This window comes from Mus musculus, chromosome 17 (assembly GCF_000001635.26).
Source record: "Mus musculus strain C57BL/6J chromosome 17, GRCm38.p6 C57BL/6J".
In the NCBI taxonomy this organism is placed as follows: Eukaryota; Metazoa; Chordata; class Mammalia; order Rodentia; family Muridae; genus Mus; species Mus musculus.
In genome coordinates this window covers 67,982,926-68,004,517 of record NC_000083.6, presented here as the reverse complement: position 1 = coordinate 68,004,517, position 21,592 = coordinate 67,982,926, and the positions used below count along the sequence as shown (strand labels likewise).

Genomic DNA, 21,592 nt, shown 5'->3' with positions numbered 1-21,592 from the left:
ACTTCTGACTGCCAGGCAGGAAATGTTCCTAGCCATGGGATAAGCCTCCCGTCTGAAGGGGCCGAGGAGGAGGTTGAGAAGAGGAAAGGAGAAACAAAGGAAGAAAAACACAAACTTTACTAGAGCTGCTGGCTGGAGCCGCAAGCTCCAGGCAGGTTTCCAGTTTCCTAGAAGCAGGGATCCGTGGGCGTGGCCCTCAGTGTTTGTTAATCGGCCCGGTGTACTCTGTGGGCGTGCCCTCGGTGTATTAAGCTAATCTGTCTGTTGTACTCTGTGGGCGTGGCTCTTAGTTATGCTAATCGGTGCGCCTTGTTTTGTGGGCGTGGCCCGCGTTGTATGCTAATCTGCCGCTGTACTCTGTGGGCGTGGCCCTTGGGCGGGCGGGGCCGTCCTAGTCGCAGAGCCTTGGGGCGCCGGACGCTCGGGGCCGCTGACCCGCTCCCGGAGCTAGTCCACGTTGGTCTCGGTCTTTGTTCTGGGTTAGCGCGGGGACATGCGCCGCTGAGGATGGAGGTGGAGGACTCGGGCGGCGTGGTGCTGACCGCCTACCACTCGCACGCGCGCTCGCAACCGCAGGGCGCTGAGCCACGCTGCGCGTCCCGGGCCAGCCATCCGCTCAGCAGGTACGGAGCGGCACCGCGGGCCGCGCGCGCGCGCGCCGGGCGGGGCGGGGAGGGGGCAGCGCTTAGGCAAGTTTTTATGGAGTTGATAACTGAGACTGCTCTTTGTATGATCCTGATTGGAGATGAGAAACAGCCTGGGCAAAAAGTCTGTGTGTGGCTGGCTGAGGCTAGCGGGGTACTTGTAGTCTTGACGCAACTTTATCAAGAGTTAGATAAACATACCATTTCTGTGGAAGACTCTCACCATGTACTGGAGAAATTTTAAAATATTACCAAGAACCCAAACACAAGTCGGTTGAAAAGAAAAAAAGTTCTCGCAGACACTCAGATTAACTATTTGAAGCTAAAGTTTTTCTCAAAAGGAAACCTTCACTGACATAACAATTTCACTTCTACTGTAAATACCCTCAATTGTTTAAATACAGTGATGTCATTATTTGATGAGTGCCGGTGCCGATTGTATGCAACCAACGCAATTCCTGTTTATTTCTTTGGGTGACCATGTGCATTTAGTAAGCCAGGGATCTGGAGAACATTGCTCTGGCATGCCCATCTGTTCCGCCAAAGACGGATGGTCAAAAATATTCCAAATGTGAGATGGTTTGCTGTCTGGCGTGTTTAGGGGAAGTTCCTTTGCTATTCTCTACGACTATATCAGTGGACGTTTTTACTTATTTATTTTGAAGCCTACGCTAATGCGTGTTTTGATATCATCTCCTAATGGCATCTTACATCACTGTTATTTTCAATTACTTGCTTTTCCTCACACTCTTAACTTTATGTGATTATAATTACTGCTGTTTCCCAATTTAATTGATTTGTGACTATGTCACATAATATGCTTTGGACGGTATCCATGAGATGAACCAATCGCACTGGCTTAGGAATTATACTGGTCTTCGCTAACAAAGAAATTATTGTTTCTTCCAGAGAGAGCAGGTTGAGTCAAATCTCATTTTAAAACAGACAGTGAGAGATGTACCAGTTTTCTCCGGCAGTCGGAGTCACGCACATCATTTTGACTCAGCTTGAAGATACAAACTCTTCTTTGTATTGAGTGTGTAATTCTTTTAGAAGAAAGTACCATCTTGACTAAATAGATGGGATTGGATGCAAGGCAGGGGCCAGTTTTCTACATTCTTAAGTGGCTTGGGTGTAGCTTAAACCCTAGCAGCTGTCCCTGTGGGCATCAGCCAGATAGCTGAAAGCAAATTGGAGGGAGATTTTGTTTTTTATTAGCTCAGCATGTGGTCTTGTAGAATGGTAATGTGTGAGAGTGGGAGAGCTGACTGATATCATAGTCAGTTCTTTACCATAAACCAGTTGGGTCTAAGTTTATAATGTTGCCGATTGCCTTGTACTCCAGAGGACCCTCAGTTACTCCCTCCTCTGAGGCGGGGGATGGGAGTGTGCAGCCCTCCTTCCAGCCCCCCCCAGCAGAATTATGGGAGGATAGCTTAACTCCCTGGCCCTCAGTAGAAGCACTGAAAATAGAGGTTCCCGTGTTTACTAGGAGCTAGAGGATACTACATCATCCATCATGTGCCTGATAACAGAAATTATCAGGCCCAGTTATTAACCTTTGACTTACTAGCTACTGATCAATTCTTTCCTTCAAGCCAAGAAGCAAGAAGGTATTGTTCTGCTTTGGAAGAATGCACCCCTCTCATTCAGGAACATGCGTTCTTTAAACTTGCGAATGGATTTGGAGCCTACTGGTGGCACAGTGAGCAGTCTGGCTCTGGGAAAGTGGGCTCTGACTTCCCAAAGAGATCATTCATTAGCACTTGCTAAAGCTAAACCTTCCTCCTTCCTCCTCAGGCCCCTAGTGTACCTAGTTGTTTTGAGTTTGGGGTCTTATTTTTTTCTCCACCAAAACATATCTCCCACCATTATATCCAAACACCAGAGAAGTATCTGGTATAATGTAATAACCAAATAAATATTTCTTGAGGAAATTAGTGGGTTCCTACTAAAGATTTATAAGCTTGCCGAGATAAAATGGCAGGATTTTTAAGAGCCAGATTCAGCCTGCCTGCACAGACTGTGTGTTAGTAACCCATCAAGCCCTGAGAAACACAAAGATAAATGAGATGTTCTTCCTGCCATGAAAGTGTGGGCAGACCAATAGAATTGTCAGTAAAAGGATGAAACAATAGAACCTTTGGAAGGAATGAAGTGACACAATTTCTAGTATAAGAAAGTTCAGGTATAACCGGATTTCCAATTTCCAGTTAAGAATGGGGGGCACAGCAACTGGGGTCCATACTGCTGCCTGCCAACACTATGGGAAGCTGAGGGAGAGTAAAGGCTGCTCACTGTGCTGGCCTTGGGAGCCTCTGTTTGCCACGCTCTTTCTGCTGCTTCTCCGTAGTGAAGTCCGCCGTTCGATTAAATCTCTTTAGGGCCCGTCATTTGTTTATTTAATTTTGTTAAAGTAAATAACCAGCAAACTATGCCTATCAGGCCAGGCTTGGGGAAAGATTGTCAGACCTTGACTGTCTGTCGCCTGCATTAATGACCACCCTGTTTCAAGCAGGTGACTTGAGCTGCCTGGAGCACCGACCAACTGGAAAGAGATGGTGCAAATGCGGGTGATGTCCTTGGTGTGAAGTGGGTGTTCTTGGTTCTTGGTTTCTTATGAGAGAAGGGGGGGGGCTCCACTTAATGGGATCCATTTAAATATCTGAGTTTTACAGCTCCCATGTCAGACTTTGAAAGAGTTCAGGGAATCGCTTGTTCTTACCTTTTTGGATGGATGGATGGATGGATGGATGGATTGATTAATTACAGCTACATATGGCATATCATAAGTGAAACTACCTCCAATCTCAGTAGTACCTGCACTTTAGTGAGAATTCTGGGTACCTAAAAGACCCTGCATTCAGGTTGGCGAGCAATATGTCTTCTCCAGATTTCAATAACAAAAAATTATCAATATTTAATGTAGGTAAGCAGTTTGTGGTATTTAATGTATGGGCTATCCTTTGTTTCCTTCTAAGAGGGTCAGGACACAGAGAGCAAGCAATGTGCTGGTGAATAAAACAAGTTCCTGTTTCTTGGCCTTTGTCTGGGGGTGTTCGGGGCACTTGAAATAACACTGGCTTTCCCTTTGAATCCTTCTGTGTTTCCTTCAGAATTCTTGGTTGTTTTCTGTGATCACTGCCATCAGGGCTCCTTGACTCTATGACTGGGTATAGCCTGGGTCGACTTGATGACTGATTCTCATGCCCACTTTCTCCTGTCACTGTTGTCTTTTATGATTTCCTCGGGAGTTCATTTAGATGACTCGACAGTCTTTCTTTGCTCTAACTTCTCAGAAGGCAAGCGCCAGTCTCACAGAATCTGTCTGTTTTATTGGGGGTGGGGGTGGGGAGGGGGTAAATAGATGAGATTCAGCAAATGTCTGATCTAGGCAAATAAATTGTTGAAGTTAGCTTCAGCATCATGCTTTTTAGAAAGGCCCAATCCGATACTGAGAATCCTGAGAATGTGGAGAAACATCAAAAATACTTTTCACGTATAAAGAGATTTAGCCAACCGCCATGCTTGTTGCCTGAATTTTCAAGGATTTCCTTAGTTATATGAAGTAACGATGTGGACATTTGTGTGTGTGTGTGTGTGTGTGTGTGTGTGTAAGTGTGTAAGTAGGTGGGTGATTATATCCTGAGAAAAATAAAACCAGAGTAGGAGACAAATATCTTTTTCTCATAAGTCAATGGAGGCTGAGCCCATATGCGCTTATGCTTAGACAAAGGGCAGCCAACTCTAGGGGATGGCGGGCTGCTCGTTCTAGAAGGCTCGGAAGCAGTAATGGAAATGGAATTCTTAGATGAGGGTAGGTATTTATAGGCCACTTTTTATGTTGTGGTTGAAAGCAGAGCTGAGGTCTCTGGTTTCCTTCATGAACTCCCTGCTGAGTGGAGGTGCCTCCATCTGTAGAACTGGGGCTAAACATCTGGTGTATTTCCTTTGATCCTCTCATTAGGCTAAGCATTTGGCCGGTTGCTCTATCCACTTTTAACCTATTCACTTCTCCCTGATCCTTACTCGCCAACGTAAATACAAATACTCAGCAAGTTTAGCGTGATCTGAAAGTACCTCTTCCCCCCTCAACTTCTAATTTGCATGATGTACAGTTACATCCTGCTTGAGCCAGGATTGCCCATGGGCTCTCTTCTGCAGCTGGCCCACTACTCACCCAGACTCCTTAAAATGTTAGCGTGTTGCAAAACCAGCCTTGTAATGGTCCAAACTGAAGAAAATAACCAAGGCCTACTACAGTTAACTAAACCACAGATGATATTCTTATTTCACTAGTTTCCTTGCTAGAATTAATTTTCTGGTCATAGAGTTGAATCCAAGATCCCACAGTGATCTCAACTACATCCCCCCAAGGCTCCCCTCAGCTGTGGTAATCTGTCTTTTATGACCCTGGCAGTTGTTACAAGCTTATTGGTGATTTTATAGGAAGTCACTTTTAGTGAGTTAGCCCAATGTGTTCTTCTTTTGAATTCAGTGAGAGCATGAGGAAGTGACAATGGACCATCCTGTCAGGTCCATGACACTAATGATATCCTAATGATGTTGATTTTGGTCACCTGGGTTCATGATACTAGCATTTCCTAATTATGTTGGTGTTGGTCACCTGGGTCCATGACACTAGAACGTCCTAATGATGTTGATGTTGGTCACCTGGCTGAGATGGCATTGCTTGGCTCACATACCACAAAGTCATCATTTTCCCCTTTGCAGCGAGTCTTCATTCTCCTGGAAGTATTTTATACAAATATCTTTTTTCCCCAAACTATCATGTACTGATTTTAGCATCTGTCTGTGGATCACAGAAGCAAAAATTACTACTGGGAGTTTTTTTTTCCTTGTTTCATCTGGATTTGACTTAATTTATGTTTCATGAAATGATACACTTATCATTCTTTCTAAACTTATGACTTTTGTGTGCATCGCTTCTTCAAACTGAACCCCATAGGCGTGGGCATCAGTGGTCATGTAATGAAATGGTTTAGCTTTACCTTGCTTGGCTTCATGAGGATATTAGGAAAAATTTCCTAATTTTTCAAGTTCCTTTATTTTATTTTATTTTTTTTATTTTTGGAGGGGACTTTTTACTGAATCTTTAAGAGGAAAAAAAATCACAGAGATGCTAGATGAAATGTTCTGTGAGAGACTGTAGTTATTAAACCTCATCTCTTTATTCCTTAAAAGTGTCTAGACACCTGGTGGACCTTTCATGAGATGTTACCTGGATGTCTGCAGATGTATTTTAACCCAAGTAAACATCCCAATTTATGTATAATCAAATTTTCTTTTTACTCTTGTCAAGCCAAGCAAATGACTTTTGGAGTAAATGCCATGTTCTTATTTCCCATCCATACAGTCTCCAGCTATCGGCTCCAGCTGGGAATCAAAGGCAGATATTAGGGATAAAGGAATATTTCTTAGAAGGAAGGTTGGCTATTAAATTCTGCCCATGTAAAAAGCTGAATTCATTTTTAAATCTCTTTATATGAAAATACCAAGTTAATCACATCCTTAAGTAGTGTGAGAATGAACCTTTTCTTGATTGTTCAAACAAACAAAACAAAAACCCAAACCAAACAACCAAACAGACAGAAACAAACAAACAAACAAAATTCAACCAACCAACCATACAAACAACCAAAATGAGGGCCAGAAAGATGGCTCAGAGGGCAAAGGTGCTCGCTGCCAAGGCTGATGACCGGATTCAGTCCCCAGGAGCCTCATGATGAAAGGACAGCAATGACTCCTGCAGGTTGTCATCTGACCTCTGTATGCATGCAGTGGGACATGAATGCATACATGCTCATGCCCACGTGCACACAAACAAATAAACACATACAAACACACACACAAAGTAGAAACAAATAAGTAAGTAATGCTGAATGACATAAGATACAACCGTTTAGTGAATGGCTACTAAGATGCATAAGCTACTAAAGAGTAACCTATATTTGTATGTTTCATTTCTCCTGTAATTTAAATAATGATAATGTTAATAATTATTATTCCTTAAGACAGTGTTTTTCTTCACAGCTTCAGGTAGCCTGGAACACCCTGTATAGCCTGGACTAGTTTTGAAACTTTGCCAAGTGCTAGAATTATAGGCTTGGACACCCCCCCCCCCCCCCACACACACACACCAGGCTGAAGTGATTATTGTTCATCGTTTTTCCACATGCCGAAGAGCGAAATTAGATCCATATCTCTCACTCTGCACAAAAATGTATTCAGACAGGATTAAAAACCTCGATGCCAACTAAGAGAGCACACAGAGGAGGCACATCAGGGGAGAGTTTATGCAAGGCCCCCAGCAGCACAGAAAATGGCCACAGGGATTCGACAAGTGTATTACATACAATGTCAAAGCTTCTGCATTCAAGAAAGGACAGATAGCAGAGTGGACAGACAGCCTGGAGAATGGGAGTGAACATTTGCTAGCTATTCCCCCCAATAGGGGTTCATAGCTAGAATGCATAAAGAGTGGCAGAGCTTAAGTTCCCAAACTCACAGTTAACAAATGGGCCGATGAACTGAATAGACAGGTCTCAGAAGAAACACAAATGGCCAGTAACTATTTTAAGGAGTTCAAGATCCCTAGCTATCATGGAAATGAAAATTAAAACCACTTTGCAATCTCATCTCCATTGAGAAAGCAAATGATGACAGGGGCTGGAAAGGAGCCATTATCTCTGTCCCACAATCCCCTGGGAGTGTCAGTACTTCAGCTACTGGGGCAACTAATGTGGGGGCTTCTCCAAAGGTGAAAAATAGGACCACCCTGTGGTGGAGGCCACCCTATGGTGCATCTCTGTCACTCCTGAGCATGCAGCAAAAGGACTCCATGCCCTACCACAGAGACACATGCATGTCTGTGTTTATTACTGCTCTGATCACAATAGCAAGGACACGTAGCCCAGCCTAGATGTCTATCGACTGATGAGCGGATACTGAAAACGTGGAAAGTAGCCACAATGGAGTTTTGTCCGGTAGTAAGGAAAAGTGAACTAACACAGTTTTCAGGAAAATGAATTAAGCTAGAAAAGATCACACTCAACGAGGGTATCCCACGCTCAGAAAGGCAAACAGCATGTCTCTCCTATACAGATCCTAGCTTACAGTTGATATGTATGCGTGTGTTTGGGTGGAAGTGTGGACAGAGGTTAGGAAACTAGAAAGGGCCCATGAGAAGGGGGTGGGGTCGTGTGGGGGGGGGAGGTGGCTTCATGGGAGAGGGGTGGGGAGGACAGCAGGATGCATGTGGTATGAATGTTGATGGTAAAGTGGAAGGCCACGTGGTCAAATAGAGCTGAAGAATCAACCAAACTAAGTATCTCTGAGAATGCGGGGAGGAAACCTGTTACTTTGTGTGGGGAGGAAACCTGTTACTTTGTACACTGATTAAAACATAACTTCAAAGGGACGTGGGTTTGTGGCACATCCTTTGGGTACCCGATGTGTTCTATAATACTTCAGTAAAGGACTGATACGGATGAGCTGCCTGTCTAACAGCTGTCGAGTGCCAGGTATTTCTAAGCCTGAGGAATTTATGCTAAGTCCCTTTTAGAGGAACAGCTGGGAGTGTCATGTTACTCTGAAAAAAAAAAAAAAACCCTGGAGGAAGCCTGTGCGTTCTTTGCAATCCCTCCAATGACTGGACGATGACCGCACTCAAAACAACTCAGAGGGCAGGAAGGAGAAACTGCAAACCGAAGATAAAGAAACGTGGGCGAATTTTTAAGCTGTGGAGCAAGTAGGACTTATCTAAGCTGTTTTAGTCCTTATGGGTTGTGGCACTGATTATCTTTTATGTAGAAAGATAAATCTTTATATCTGCTATGAACTTTGTGGGGAGTCACAGGATTTTCTTTTTTTCACATTTGTAATGTATAGGGACAAGAATTCATTTGAAGTTGTTTCTTTGTTATTCACCTATGAAAATCAACACAGAGAACGTTAATCAATGCCTTGAAAATCTACCAATGTATCTATGTTCCTACAACAGCCATTGATGAAGTTGTGTGGTTTTCTTCATTGTTTTGCTTCTCCTCCCCTCCCTCCTCCTCCTCCCCTTCCTCCTCCTCCTCCCCTCCTCCTCCTCCTCCCCCTCCTCCTTCTTACTCTCCCCCTTTTCTTCTTCTCCCCCTCCCCTTTCCCTCCTTCTCTCCCTCCCACTCCTCTTCTTTAAGGCTGGCCTCACTCACAAGTCTCATGATTCATCCTCACTAGTGCTAAGACTGCAGGCTTTTGCCACCATGTGAGAAATCTGACAGATGTTAGTAAAACATTAAACTTTAAAACATTATAACATGCTAGTATGGTTGTGCTTTTAATCTTAGCACTCTGGAGACAGAGCAGTCTAATCTCTGAGTCAAGGCCAGGCTGGACTACAGAGCAAGTTCTGCAGACAGGGCCACACAGTGAGACCGTTTCTATCTAAACAAACAAACAAACAAACAAACTACCACAGTAATATGTCCTATCTCACCTTCACTGCTAGACTTTAAAAGTTCAAGTTCACACAGTAGGCCAGGTTACTGTTTTAATAATTGGAATTTAAGCCGTATTTAAGGACCAGTAGATGCAAAGGGAAGAAAGCGTATGCAGCCAAAGAAGCAACCACATTTATTTTCTAGAAGTTTCCCTGATGATAGTCATTGAAGTAGCTCTTCCCACAACCATAACCTCCCACTCTAGTGAGCATTCAACCATTAGTTGCGCACCAGCGTCTTAGCTTTACGGAGAGTGTACTCTAGAGCTAACCCTGAGCTAAGGGCTTGACACCAACGTCTCCTTTAATCCTTCTGATAGTCCTGTGACACAGCAACTCCGGTTCCAAGAAGTCAACCTAAGACCACACACACAGCAACGTCCACCTCATCTCCCTCCAAACCCTGTCCCTTCAACTTGTTATTGCAACCCTGTGACTCTGACTAATACATTATGCATATGTCATTTGCCTACTCAAATTTAATGATGAGCAGCTTAAGAGTGGAAGATGTTATAAATGTTCAGCTTTGATTTAAATGTTCATTTAGTGTGTGTTTGTGCGTGGAATGTGCATGCTCGTGTGCATGGAATGTGCATGCTCGTGTGTATGCATGTTTGAATAAGTGTGGGCAATGCGTATGGGCGCAGGTGCCCTCCTTGGTGATCCTGCACCTTATAAACTGCGGTGGAGTCTCACTGGAATCCTTAGATTGATGATTAGACTTGCCAGCCAGTGCACTCAGTGATTCTACCTCTGTCTGCTGAGCCCTAGGATTAAAAGTGGGTAAACACACACACACACACACACACACACACACACACACACACACACGCACGCACTCACATCTTACACACTCTCTCTTTCTCTCTCATGCACATGTATACACATGTGTTGGCCTTAGTGTATTTATTTTTAGGTAGCAATATTTGGGCAAATTTCTCAAGAGATGTTCTTAAAACACTGGCCAAGCACTGGCCACATGTGCATTACCTTCTCGCCCCTCTCCCCAGTGGAAGGAGGGTAACTATTTTCTGGTCGTAAGGCCCTGGGCGTGTGCTCATAGACCTGCTGTGTGTTCATAGACCTTAGATATCACCTGCTTTTCTTTTAGTTTGTTAGCTAATTGCCTTAATACTAAAATAGGTTTTTGTGGCTAAAATTTAAACATTTTTTTTTCTTTTATCTTTTCATTAAGGCTTACACGAGGTCTTGATGAAGTGAAGAAGCCACACCTGTGGGATATTCCTGTCTGCTATTGAGTCAGGTTTCCATCTCTTCCTAAAGCTATAAAGAAATCTTCACTAGCCCTCCATCAGATCTTCCACCAGACCCTTCACAAGACCCCTACCAGATCCCTTGCCAGTTCCTCCACCAGATCCCTTGCCAGTTCCTCCACCAGATCCCTTGCCAGTTCCTCCACCAGATCCCCCAGCAGATCCTCTACCACATCCCTCACCAGATCCCTCACCAGATTCCCCACCAAACCCTCCACCAGACCTCCACCAGATACTTCACCAGATCCTTCACCTGGTCCCTCCACCAGACCCCCACCAGATTTCTCACCAGATACCTCACCAGACCCTCCACCAGACCCCCCCACCAGACCCCCACCAGGTCCCTCACCACATCCTCTGCTAGATCCCTCACCAGACCCTCCACTAGATCTTCCACTAGATTCCTCACCAGACCCTCCACCAGACCCCCACCAGATATTTCACCAGATCCTTCACCTGGCCCCTCCACCAGACCCCCACCAGATTTCTCACCAGATACCTCACTGGACCCTCCACCGGACCCTCCACCAGGTCCCTCACCACATCCTCTGCTAGATCCCTCGCCAGATCCCTCACCAGATTCCTCACCAGATCTCTTACCAGACCCTCCACTAGATCTTCCACTAGATCCCTCACCAGACCCTCTATTGGGGCTTTTAAAGAATTTTTCTCTCACAACCCCTTTTTCTTGTCAGAAATTTTTATACAATTTTGAGTATATTGATAGATAAACTAGGCAAGCCAGTCAAACATAGTGAATCATAATAAATATTTTTAAATAATTCTTTGACATGTAAGTATTATCAGATTAAAATCAAAAAAGTAATTTTGTATGCTAGTGAGATGAATGTGATTTTTTTTATATAAATAATAAGATATTGGCTGAATAATTGATACTGAAGGGTGTAGAACACTGTATTTCAGAGCCAAATAAAACTTTGATTTTATAATTAATTCTGAAAATACCTAATTTCCTAAATACATAAGAACTATGCTTAGGGCTATGTCAGAAATTGTTAGAAATTTTGTTCAAACCAAAATTTATTAATTTTTAAATAAAGTGTAAGCAGCCAACTCAAATATCAATTTTATTAATTTTTAATTTTAAATTGAGAATAGTTTTTATATAATATATTCTGAATACACTTTGCCCTCCACTATTTTCCTCTAAGATCTCTCCATTATAACTCCATGCCTTCTTTCTCCCTCTCAAGAAAACAGATAAAAAAACAAAACAAAAAACAAAACCAAAACAAGCAAAAACCAGAATAAAACAAAATGAACAAACTGACAAAAAAGGAAAAGAAACTAAGACCATGAGAAACACATATACACTCAGATATACACACTCAGATATGCACAACTCATATGTACATAGTCAGATAGATATACACACTCAGATATACACACTCAGATATACACACTTAGATATGCACACTTTTACATATATATATATATACACATACACACATACACACACACACACACACACACATATATATATATATATATATATATAACTGGATACACACAGATACACACTAGATAGATGTACATATATATATACACACTCACATAGATATATACATTCAGATATACATACTCAGATATATACACTCAGATATACACACTCAGATATATACACTCAGCTATACACATTCAGATAGATATACACACTCACATACACAGATATACATACTCAGGTATACATATTCAGATAGATAAATACACTCAGATATACACAGATATATACACTCAGATAGATATACACACTCACAAACAAAACCCATAAAAACTCAAAACTGGTAACCATAATATACAAGCAAAAACCACTTTTTTTAAACCAATGAGGTTAAAAAAAACGCTCAGACAGAGGAATAGGAGACGAAATATTTTGCAGAAATACCTTTGAGTTCATTTTGTTTAACTATCTGCTGCTGGGCATGGGCCCTTCCCTGAAGTCTGGTTTGTATAACCAGTGAGACTTCCTTGAAGAATCTGATTTTCCCCTTTGAGAGTGGTTGTTTGGAGGCAGCTTCTGGGTTGGGGATGGGAGCTCGAGTCCGTGTCCCCTCTCAGTGCCAGGATCTACTTTGGACCTGTGCAGGCTATGTCCATGCTGCCACAGTCTCTGATGAGTTCATGCGTGCATCAGTCTTGTGGTGTCTAGAGGCCCCCTGTTCTTGATGATACCCATCCTCTTCCCTTTAGAATCCATCCATCTTTCTAACGTATGGTTCTCTGAGCCCTGAAGGAGCAGATTTGATGAAGGCATCCCATTTAGGACTGACTTTTGAGAGGTCTCTGACTCTCTGCATATTATCTGGTTGTGGGTCTCTATTAGTTCCCATCCGCTGCAGGGAAAATCCTCTTTGATGCTGACTGAATGAGACTCTGATCTATAGGTGTAGCAGGATGTCATTAGGAGTCATTTTAGCAGAGTAATAGTATTTTGTCTTCTCCTAGGCCCATGGTCTATCTAGTCTTAGATTCTTGGTTACGTGAGCAGTGACAGGCGTGGGTTTCACCTCATGGAGTGGGCCTATAATCCAGTCAGACAGCGATTGGTCATTGCCACAACATCAGTGGCACTATTACACCATACCACACAAACAGGCCACCGTTGTAAATGGTGGAGTTTGTAGCTGGGTTGGTGTTTAGCTTTCTCTTTTGGTAATGTAATTGGTTAAAAGATCTTTTCCTATTCTTTAGGCTGCTGTTTGTCCAAGTGATGGTGTCCTTTGTCGTTCAAGACCTTCTCAGTCTCATGCGGTCCCATTATTAACTGTTTCTCTTAGCGCCTGTGCTGCTGCAGTTCTAGTCGGAAAGTCTTCTGTGCCAGTGCATTCAAGGCTCTTCCCCACTTTCTCTTCTATCAGGTTCAGTGCGTCTGGTTTTATGTTGATGCCTTTGATCCATTTGGAGCTGACTTTCATGCAGGGTGATGTTTGGATCTATTTGCATTCTTCTACATGCAGACGTCCAGTTAGACCAGCATCATTTGTTGAAGATAACTGTCTTTTTTTTTTCCAGTATGTGTTTCTTTACCCAAAATCAGGTGTCCATAGGTAGATAGATTTATGTTTAGGTCTTTGGTTCAATTCCATTGATCAATGCGTCTTTTTTTAATGTCAATACCATCCAGTTTTTATTACTGTAGTTCTATAGTACATTTTGAGATCAGGAATAGGGATATCTCGAGCAGTTCTTTTATTATTCAGGATTTGAACAGTAATTTAAAGAATCAAACATTCTAAAATAGCACAGGCCAAAGGTTTTATACGTGCTGGAGAATGTAGTAGAAGAATAGTAAACATTTCCCCTATTTAATTTGTTGTTTCTGTCTGAACAGAAAAGTTTATGTGCACAGTGAAATTCCTGTCTTCAGTCTCAGATCTGAGCCAAGGTGCTTTAGTCGGTGCAGCATACCGACATGAGCAGTGTGGAGGGACACAATAGGAGACTCCACTGCCACAAACACCTGCAGGTGGTCCTGTGTGTGTGTGTGTGTGTGTGTGTGTGTGTGTGTGTGTGTGTCTGTGTGTGTGTGTGTCTGTGTGTGTGTGATTTTAAATCAATTCTTGGTTATAGTGTATCCAGAAAGGTTTTTACTATTGCTGGCTTCTTACCCATTCAGTTATTCGACCGCTTGTCGTTTGAGGCTCTGAGGTCTCAGCTTTTACTTTAGAAGCTGAGTTGTGTCCCAGATCCTTGTGGGCATTCCATATAATTTCAAGAGAACGCCTTGAGCGACAGATACCTGGGAAGCTGAGTCCAGGAATTTGAGGCCAGCCAGGTAACCGAGGAATACCTGGTTTTCAACAGCAGGATGAGGGGGGGATGTTGTTGTTTTCCTTTGCCTCCTGTGCTGTAAGCTTTAAGCACAACCCCTATCCATCACCGATCCTTATACATTGAGGATGCTGACCTAAGATGGCCCCCATTTAGAAACTGGACCTCTTGGTCTGGCTTTGAATCTTCTGGGGAAGCCAGATTCAGATCTGCCTCCAGGCTCTGGTTGCCCGTGTCTGTTTTCTCAGGCACTGGGGTCGATAAAGTTTAGTTCTAATGACAGCGAAGAAGGCCCCGTGATTGGACAATTTGTTAGCTTCAAGTAAATAGTTGTGTGGCCTTTCCTGCTAACTGCCTGCTCTTAGGAAGTGACATTCCCTGCACTTAGCCAGCCTAGGACTTCTGAGTATCTTGATGACAGAAACTAAGCTTCCTGTGACCTGTCAGGGGTGACTGGAGCGTGGAAGGCAGAGCCTCCATGGCTTTATCAGAGAGGCAAGGCAGGGAAACAGGTCTTTAGTTGGGGCTTCTGGGCTTATTTGCTCTCAAGGTCCTTTGGCTGTTTGTTGGTCACCTGCTTCTAGCTCCCGTGTAGCATCCATTCAGGCCCCTGACATGGTCTGCAGTACTCAGTCAGACCAAGAGCCAGGACCACAAGGAGGGAAAAGGGGCTCCTTGCTGGGAAACACCAAGGTTTTAAAAAGAGGTAGTATCAGTGACAACGTAATTTCCTCAGTTTCCTCTCCGGTGCTGGGACGACATCCCGGTCATGTTATCTCCTCCAGTGTAACTCAGAGTTGGCAAAACAGACTTGTGATGTTTCGTTGGCATCCGAAAGAAAAACACTTACTGACCTCAGTGAAGCAGCCAAGCAGTTAATGGGGGATGGGGGAGGGGTGGGGTGTGTGGGGGGAGCTGACTGAAAATTTCCACACATGCTGTTTTGAAAACCCAAGCACAGATGCCTGGGCCTGGAATTTTTAACCTAAACTCCATTCCCTCTTAATTTGAACCATCTCTGGAATCTCTAGGTCTACTTGGAGACTATTTCCTGTCAAATCCACATTGTGGTTAGTTGCAGAAAGCCCAGTACTGGAGGACGAGTCCTCATCTGGCTTCTGGCGCGTGTCATTGGAGGGAGCTGGCCTTGTACGCTGTGCCTGTGTGTTTGAGGCTGTGTCATGCCCTGTGAGGCCCTGAGTCAGGGCCAGCTAAAACAACATGACTCACTGTTTATAAGAAGTCCCACTGCGGCAAATTCTGATTAGACCGAGCCTAAACAAACGCGATACTCCCCGGATGCCAGAGCTTCAGAAAGTCCTTGCTATGCAAGGTGACACTTCAGCACCAGCTCTGCTAGGAGTTCAGGGGAATGCTTTGCTGTTCAGGAACACTAACCATCAGTTAACCAATTCCTACCCAGGCTGCGCACCCCTTTGTCTCTTTCAACGTCTCCATACATACATACATACACACACACACACACACACACACACACACACACACACCCTCCTCAAACCAATTTTCATTCATTGTTTTCTAAATTTGGTTTAAGACCAATTTGGATTGAGATCCATAAAATTAAAACTGCAGTTTCAAGCCGGGCAGTGGTGGCGCACGCCTTTAGTCCCAGCACTTGGGAGGCAGAGGCTGGCAGATTTCTGAGTTCAAGGCCAGCCTGGTTTACACAGTGAGTTCCAGGACAGCCTGAGCTACACAGAGAAACCCTGTCTCGGGGGGAAAAAATAAATAAAACTGCAATAATTTCCTGGCTGTTACTTTTCCTGCAGCCCAGTGAGTTCTCAGCCTCCATTCCTCTAGACTATAAAATACGACTTTAAAAGGAGTGGAAAAATGGTAGCTGGTTGACAAAGTCGTTCAGGTGGGGATGACCTAACGCAGGTCATGTGGCCATGAATGAAATGGGGACACCAGCAAAAGAAGTTTGTAGAATTTGGTGGCTACACAACAGACCTTAGGAACCATGACTTGTGTTCTGTCTGGGGGTATCGACTAAGATTTGACATTCTAGGTATTGAATAAATGGTGATTGCGGGTCAGCACTGAGTTTCCCAGGTGGCATTTGGTCCTGTAGGCTGGTGAGACAGAGAAGCTTGGATGCCCATCAGACAGTCCTCTGAGGATGGATGTCTAGGAAGGTTTTGAGAAACATTTGCTCGTGGGAGACTCGTGTCGAGGACAGTCACATCTGGACTGGGGAGGATTGGGTGGGAGAGTCCTAAAGACAGCAGTGGATGGAACCTGAAGAGTTTTACTAGCTAGGGGGATGGGAGGAGGTTGGCAGGGCCTGAAAGCCATGGCAGTAACCAGGAGGGCAGGGACATGTGAGCCAACACCATTTATCAGCAGCATCAACAATGGTAAAATGGCAAGTGAGGGTGACAACAGAGACTCATTCATGGGCTCTTTTTAGTGTGATGAACTTGGCTGCTGTGGGTTTCATAGAGTTATGGAGGCAGAAGCCAGTTGGATGCAGGAGTGGGAGGTAATGGGGAGCTGAGTACAGCCGTGGGGGCAGCAGGCGGCTGGATCCTGCAGAGGAGCCTTGAGAGGGATGATTGACAGATGAGGCAGAACAAAGGGGGCTTCTTTAGTTGCTCATTTGTTTCCCGTCACTCTTTATTTATGTATTTGCTTTGTCTAGATTACCGTTAGGACTGTTTGATCACACAGACGAATGGGATTTACTGTGGCAGTTTATGCATGCATATATCCTGCATTGATCATCTCCACATGTCAACTTCTACTCTCCTTTCTGCCCTCCCTGCTCCTTGCTATCCTTAAAGGAGGGAACTTAAAACAAAACATAAAAACGAACAAACAAACAAAACCCAAAGAACTGAAAATCTGACAACAGTGAAGAAAGAAGAAGCCTAGCATTTCTAAAGTCCATTTCTCCTCCTTGGGTAACGCATAGTGTGGTTTGGGTGAGGTTTGAGAGAGAGCACCAAGGTTTGTATTTTGGAGACTTGGTCGCCCTTTGGTTGTCCCCGATGATAGTGAAAAGAGGAAGATATTTTAGAGGCAGGGCCTAGAAGAAGGGGTTAAAGATCTTGCTACAACATTCTCAGGAGAATTGATGCGGTTTGTAAAGGACTGTTAGTTCTCCCGGGCACAAGCTGTAATAGAGCAGGGCTGTTCTCCATGCTTGGCCCCTTCCGTATGCAGTCAGCCCCCTTTTCTTGGCATTTGTGGGCTCTGACATGGCCATCAAGCCCTTGTGAGCATACTGACTCCTTGCTATTTGAACTTCCCATTCCCCAGAAGCACGGGCCAATCAAACCTCTGTCATTTGCAGAGTAACCAGCTTCATTCTGAAGATGTAGCTCAGTTGGTGGAGGGCTTACCCAACAGGAATGAAGCTCTGAAATTTGGTCTCCAGCATTGGATAAAGCCAAGCATGGTGGCTCATGCTGGTGAGTCCAGCAACTTGGGAGCTAGAGGCAAGAAGATCAGACCTTTGAGATCAGCCCCGCAACGAAGCTACATAACTGATCATAGCAACGCCAAAGAAACTAGAAGGAAACATTTTCGTTTTCAGAATGAAGCTTTGTTAGTATCAGCCCTGTTTAGTTTATAGTCCTCATTACTGAATCCTTCACTGTCTCTTTCAAACAATGGCTGCTTAGTGAGCATAGTGAAAACTGAAGTGTAGAAATCAGGCCTTTAATGAGATGCTTTCAAGCACATCTTCCAAACTTGGATTATGAGTTTATAATATAGAGTTTTCCCTGGGAGTCTGTACATTAACCTTTATTTATAGGATAACACAAGGTCTTGATAAAATGCTTGTCCACTGAAAAATAAAGGGTAGAAACCCACATCGATAACAGTTGTTAAAATAGCATCTTGCTCCCCAAACAGGGTGCATTGTGGGTAGCTTTGTCGTCTAGGTTGCCTGTTGTCTACCTTTCATTATACAGTAGAATTTGCCCAAGGGTTGTCCCATTCATTAAAACAAGAAACATTTAAATTCTGATAATTGCGGCAAGAAAACTGAAATTTAAAAATAAATTTGAGCTTCTCTATGTCATAGAAGACATGAGACATTGAGTGCTGGAGTTACAAATAATGGTTAAGAACTGTCTATAAATGAGAATGGATAAATGTGTTGAGGGTCAGTTACTGTAGCATCCAACACTGGAGGCTTGGGAGGGCAAGACTTGTCTTTCATTTCAATATCCTAAGTGTTCAGGCTAATGGTCCTGAGTGGACATTCACTATCAGAACAATGAATGAATGAATGAGTGAGTGAATGAATGAGAGAATGTGAGAGGTACTCGGGAAGAACAGAGGCACAGTTACGACTCTGGGCTTAGGTTGGTGAGAGAAGACTTAAGGAGGCTCCTCAGAGGATCTAGTGGCACAGGGAAGTCCTGACATGAAGGGGTGGTGGGGGAGTTTGAATAGGAAGAACACTGTGGCAGATGCATTAAAGAACAGGGCACTGTGTTGGTGCACAGAGCCTCTGTAGCTGGGAACACTGGTCCTTGGTATCTGAGATGAGGGGCAAAGGGCAGGACGCATTTAACCTGTGATCTGAGACAAGGAACCGAGGGAGGGCCAGGGGAATTTACTGTGCACTTTGGATAAAACAGGGTCACAGTAAGGTCAGCGGAGTGCCTCCTGTCTTCTCTGGATGGCGAAGAAGTTCCATTAACTGACCTCTGGGTCCCCACTAACACTTATATCCTGTTTCCTTATGATTAGGTAGGGGATTGTGGTAATTAGGTAATTGCAGAATTTTAACTAAAACATGATTGTAAGCCTGCACTAATTTTATAGTAATACCTTTCTCTCTCCAGTTTAACTTTGTCAATTTGCTTATCTGATCAGCCTCTCATGTTCTTAGCCAGCTTGTGGTTTATTGTATTCCATGACTCTGACCAAGTCGAGTGGACTTTACTCAACAGTGGAAATTGGGCTGCTATGTCAGAAAGACTCAGGAACACAAGCTTCTGCCCCCAAACACAGCCTGCCCAAGCAGCAGGACTGATTCTGATGGCTTTCGCAAGTTGAGATCTTAATTAGTAGGAGTGCTGGGTAGTGTTGAATGGCATCATTTATTATTATTATTGTTGTTGTTGTTGTTGTTCAGGGTTAAGGAGAGGACTCACTAATAACCTCTTTTTGAAAGATAAATTATTTTAATATTGCTTGTAGTAGTCTCAGGACTTTATAAAGTTTAACTTAATTATATTTAATCTTGTTAAAATTATTTAATTTGCATCCTATTTTGGAAGAAGAGTAGAATGAATTTAATGCAATTCATACAGAGATGTCCAAGAACATAAGAGGATATTGTTCAATTATTTCCTCTTTAATAGTCTATTAGAACACATGAATATGCAATCTATCAAAGAAACCTATTTCACTTCCCCTTCATTTTCTGCTTCTTTTGCTGTCCCCTCCCCATATACTGGGGTCTTCGTGTTGATACTTGATAAAAGTGTAAGAATATGCCCATGAAGTCAATAGGTAGAGAGCCTTGAAAGGAAGGCCCCTCCTCCATCTTCTAACCTCAACGAGAGGATATCATTTACTGTGAATGATCCCAACGCCTTCTTGACTTTTGAAAAAAAAATATTTGGAAACTAAACCTTTTGTTTGGTTACATCAGTTCCCCACTTTGGGAACGCTATTTATTCTTTGATAATTCTATGCAGTATATTTAGGTCATCTCTATGTCTCTTAACCCTCTAACTCCTTCTGCATTGCATCCATAAGGAATTAGAGGATAAGATACAGTCTGATGATTTGGGGGCCATGTGATTACATCCAAAACACAATACAGACTACTTCCTCCAGCCTCTATGTTTCTCTCACGCCCTCTCCTATCCCCACCCCTTGCCAGGCAGCCTGCTTCTTCCATCTATCACTGTGGATTAGTTTGGTCTGTTCTTGGATATTGTACAGAGACTATTACATTCTGAGCTACTCAGTGTCTGGCTTCCTTTATACATTGTCAAAGTCTCTGAACCTTGAACATCATGCTGCATCAGAGGCTAAAAGTGGTGGTAATAATGCCCAGAAACCATTTGCTGGACAAATAGTAATATTCAATTATTGTCTCTAACTTTCATCCAGCTAAGGAGGATGGCATCTAACAAAGAAGCATGTTTAGGCGTGCACCCACCACTGGGTCAGAAAATGGAACTCATACACTCTTTCAGGATGCTGAGTCATGAGATTTGTCTCCATGGTCAATCACAAAACACAGGGTCAATTTTATGACATAGGGGGCCAACTACAGGACATAGGGGGTCAACTACTGGACATAGGAGGTCAGCCACAGGACATGGGGTGTCAAGTACAGGTCATAGCGGGTCAACCACAGGACATAGGGTATCAACCACAGGACAATAGGGAGTCAACTACAGGACAATAGGGGGTCAACTACAGGACAAAGAGGGTCAATCCCAGGACATAGGGGGTCAAGTACAGGATATAGGGAGTCAAGTACAGGTCACAGGGGGTCAGCCACAGGACATAAGGCATCTTCAGTGCATTCTAGAGTTAATTGATATTTCAGTTTTATAACCATCCTCTTTTCTTGGGGGCTACTTTGCATAAAATCATGGCACCAACGGCAGAAATATGTTTAGGTCCATTTTAGAAATTGTCAGGAATCCTGTCCTACTCTTAAACCAAAATTCATCTTATAATTTTAATGAAACTGCAATTTTTTTCTGACTGTAGATACACACTGTATTAATGCTTACACATAGCAGAACGATGGTACCAAAAACATTTTTAAACTTTGTTTTCCTTATTTAAGCCATATGTTTCTATAAGGTCAGAAAATAATGTGTGTACAGTAAAAGCATTGCATTTCAGGTGCTCCTCAGGCTGTGTCTGAGCTGAGGTGTTTCCAACAGTGTTCTTTGGAGTTTTGAGGGCTAATAGCACACATAATACTGAGTGTTATGTGTTCAGAATCAAGCCTGCAGCACAGCTATGTGCCACAACCCAGGCATGCAGTGCCGAGGCATCTCGGGCTTCATGGGTTTCATTTTCACTAAATCTAGGTTGTTGAGAATTCAGAAACCTTGAGTTGTTATCAAGTGCTTTGTGATTCTGCATTTAGTGATGAGAACCTGTGTGTGCTTGTGCCCCCCAGTTCCAGGAGGTGGGTGAAGCGTGCCAGGTCACACCTAGCATCCTAGCATCAGATGGAGACGGAGGCTGGAGGATCTCCGTGAGTTTAAGGCCAGTGTGGGTTACACAGTGAGTCAGTGAGCTGTAGATCAGTCTACACTACAGCATGAAGGCCTGTCTTAGAGAGAGGGTGTCCCCTGCTCCCAAGAAAGGTGCAGTTTGTTCACAATTGGCGAGATTTCCTTTTTTCCTGA

At 43.5% G+C, this 21,592-nt stretch overlaps 1 protein-coding gene across 2 annotated transcripts in view; it reads left to right on the top strand.

Moving 5' to 3' along the window:
• The first annotated feature begins 320 nt into the window (after nt 1-320).
• Arhgap28 (Rho GTPase activating protein 28) overlaps nt 321-21,592 on the top strand; it is a 161,492-nt gene continuing 140,220 nt past the window's right edge. Inside the window, exon 1 of one of the 2 annotated variants that reach the window (XM_017317488.2) lies at nt 321-623. In XM_017317488.2, the coding sequence (XP_017172977.1) occupies nt 337-623 (287 nt within the window). In that variant the 5' untranslated portion in view covers nt 321-336. The remainder of the gene's footprint in view (nt 624-21,592) is intronic. The other variant, NM_172964.4, reaches the window with a different exon arrangement.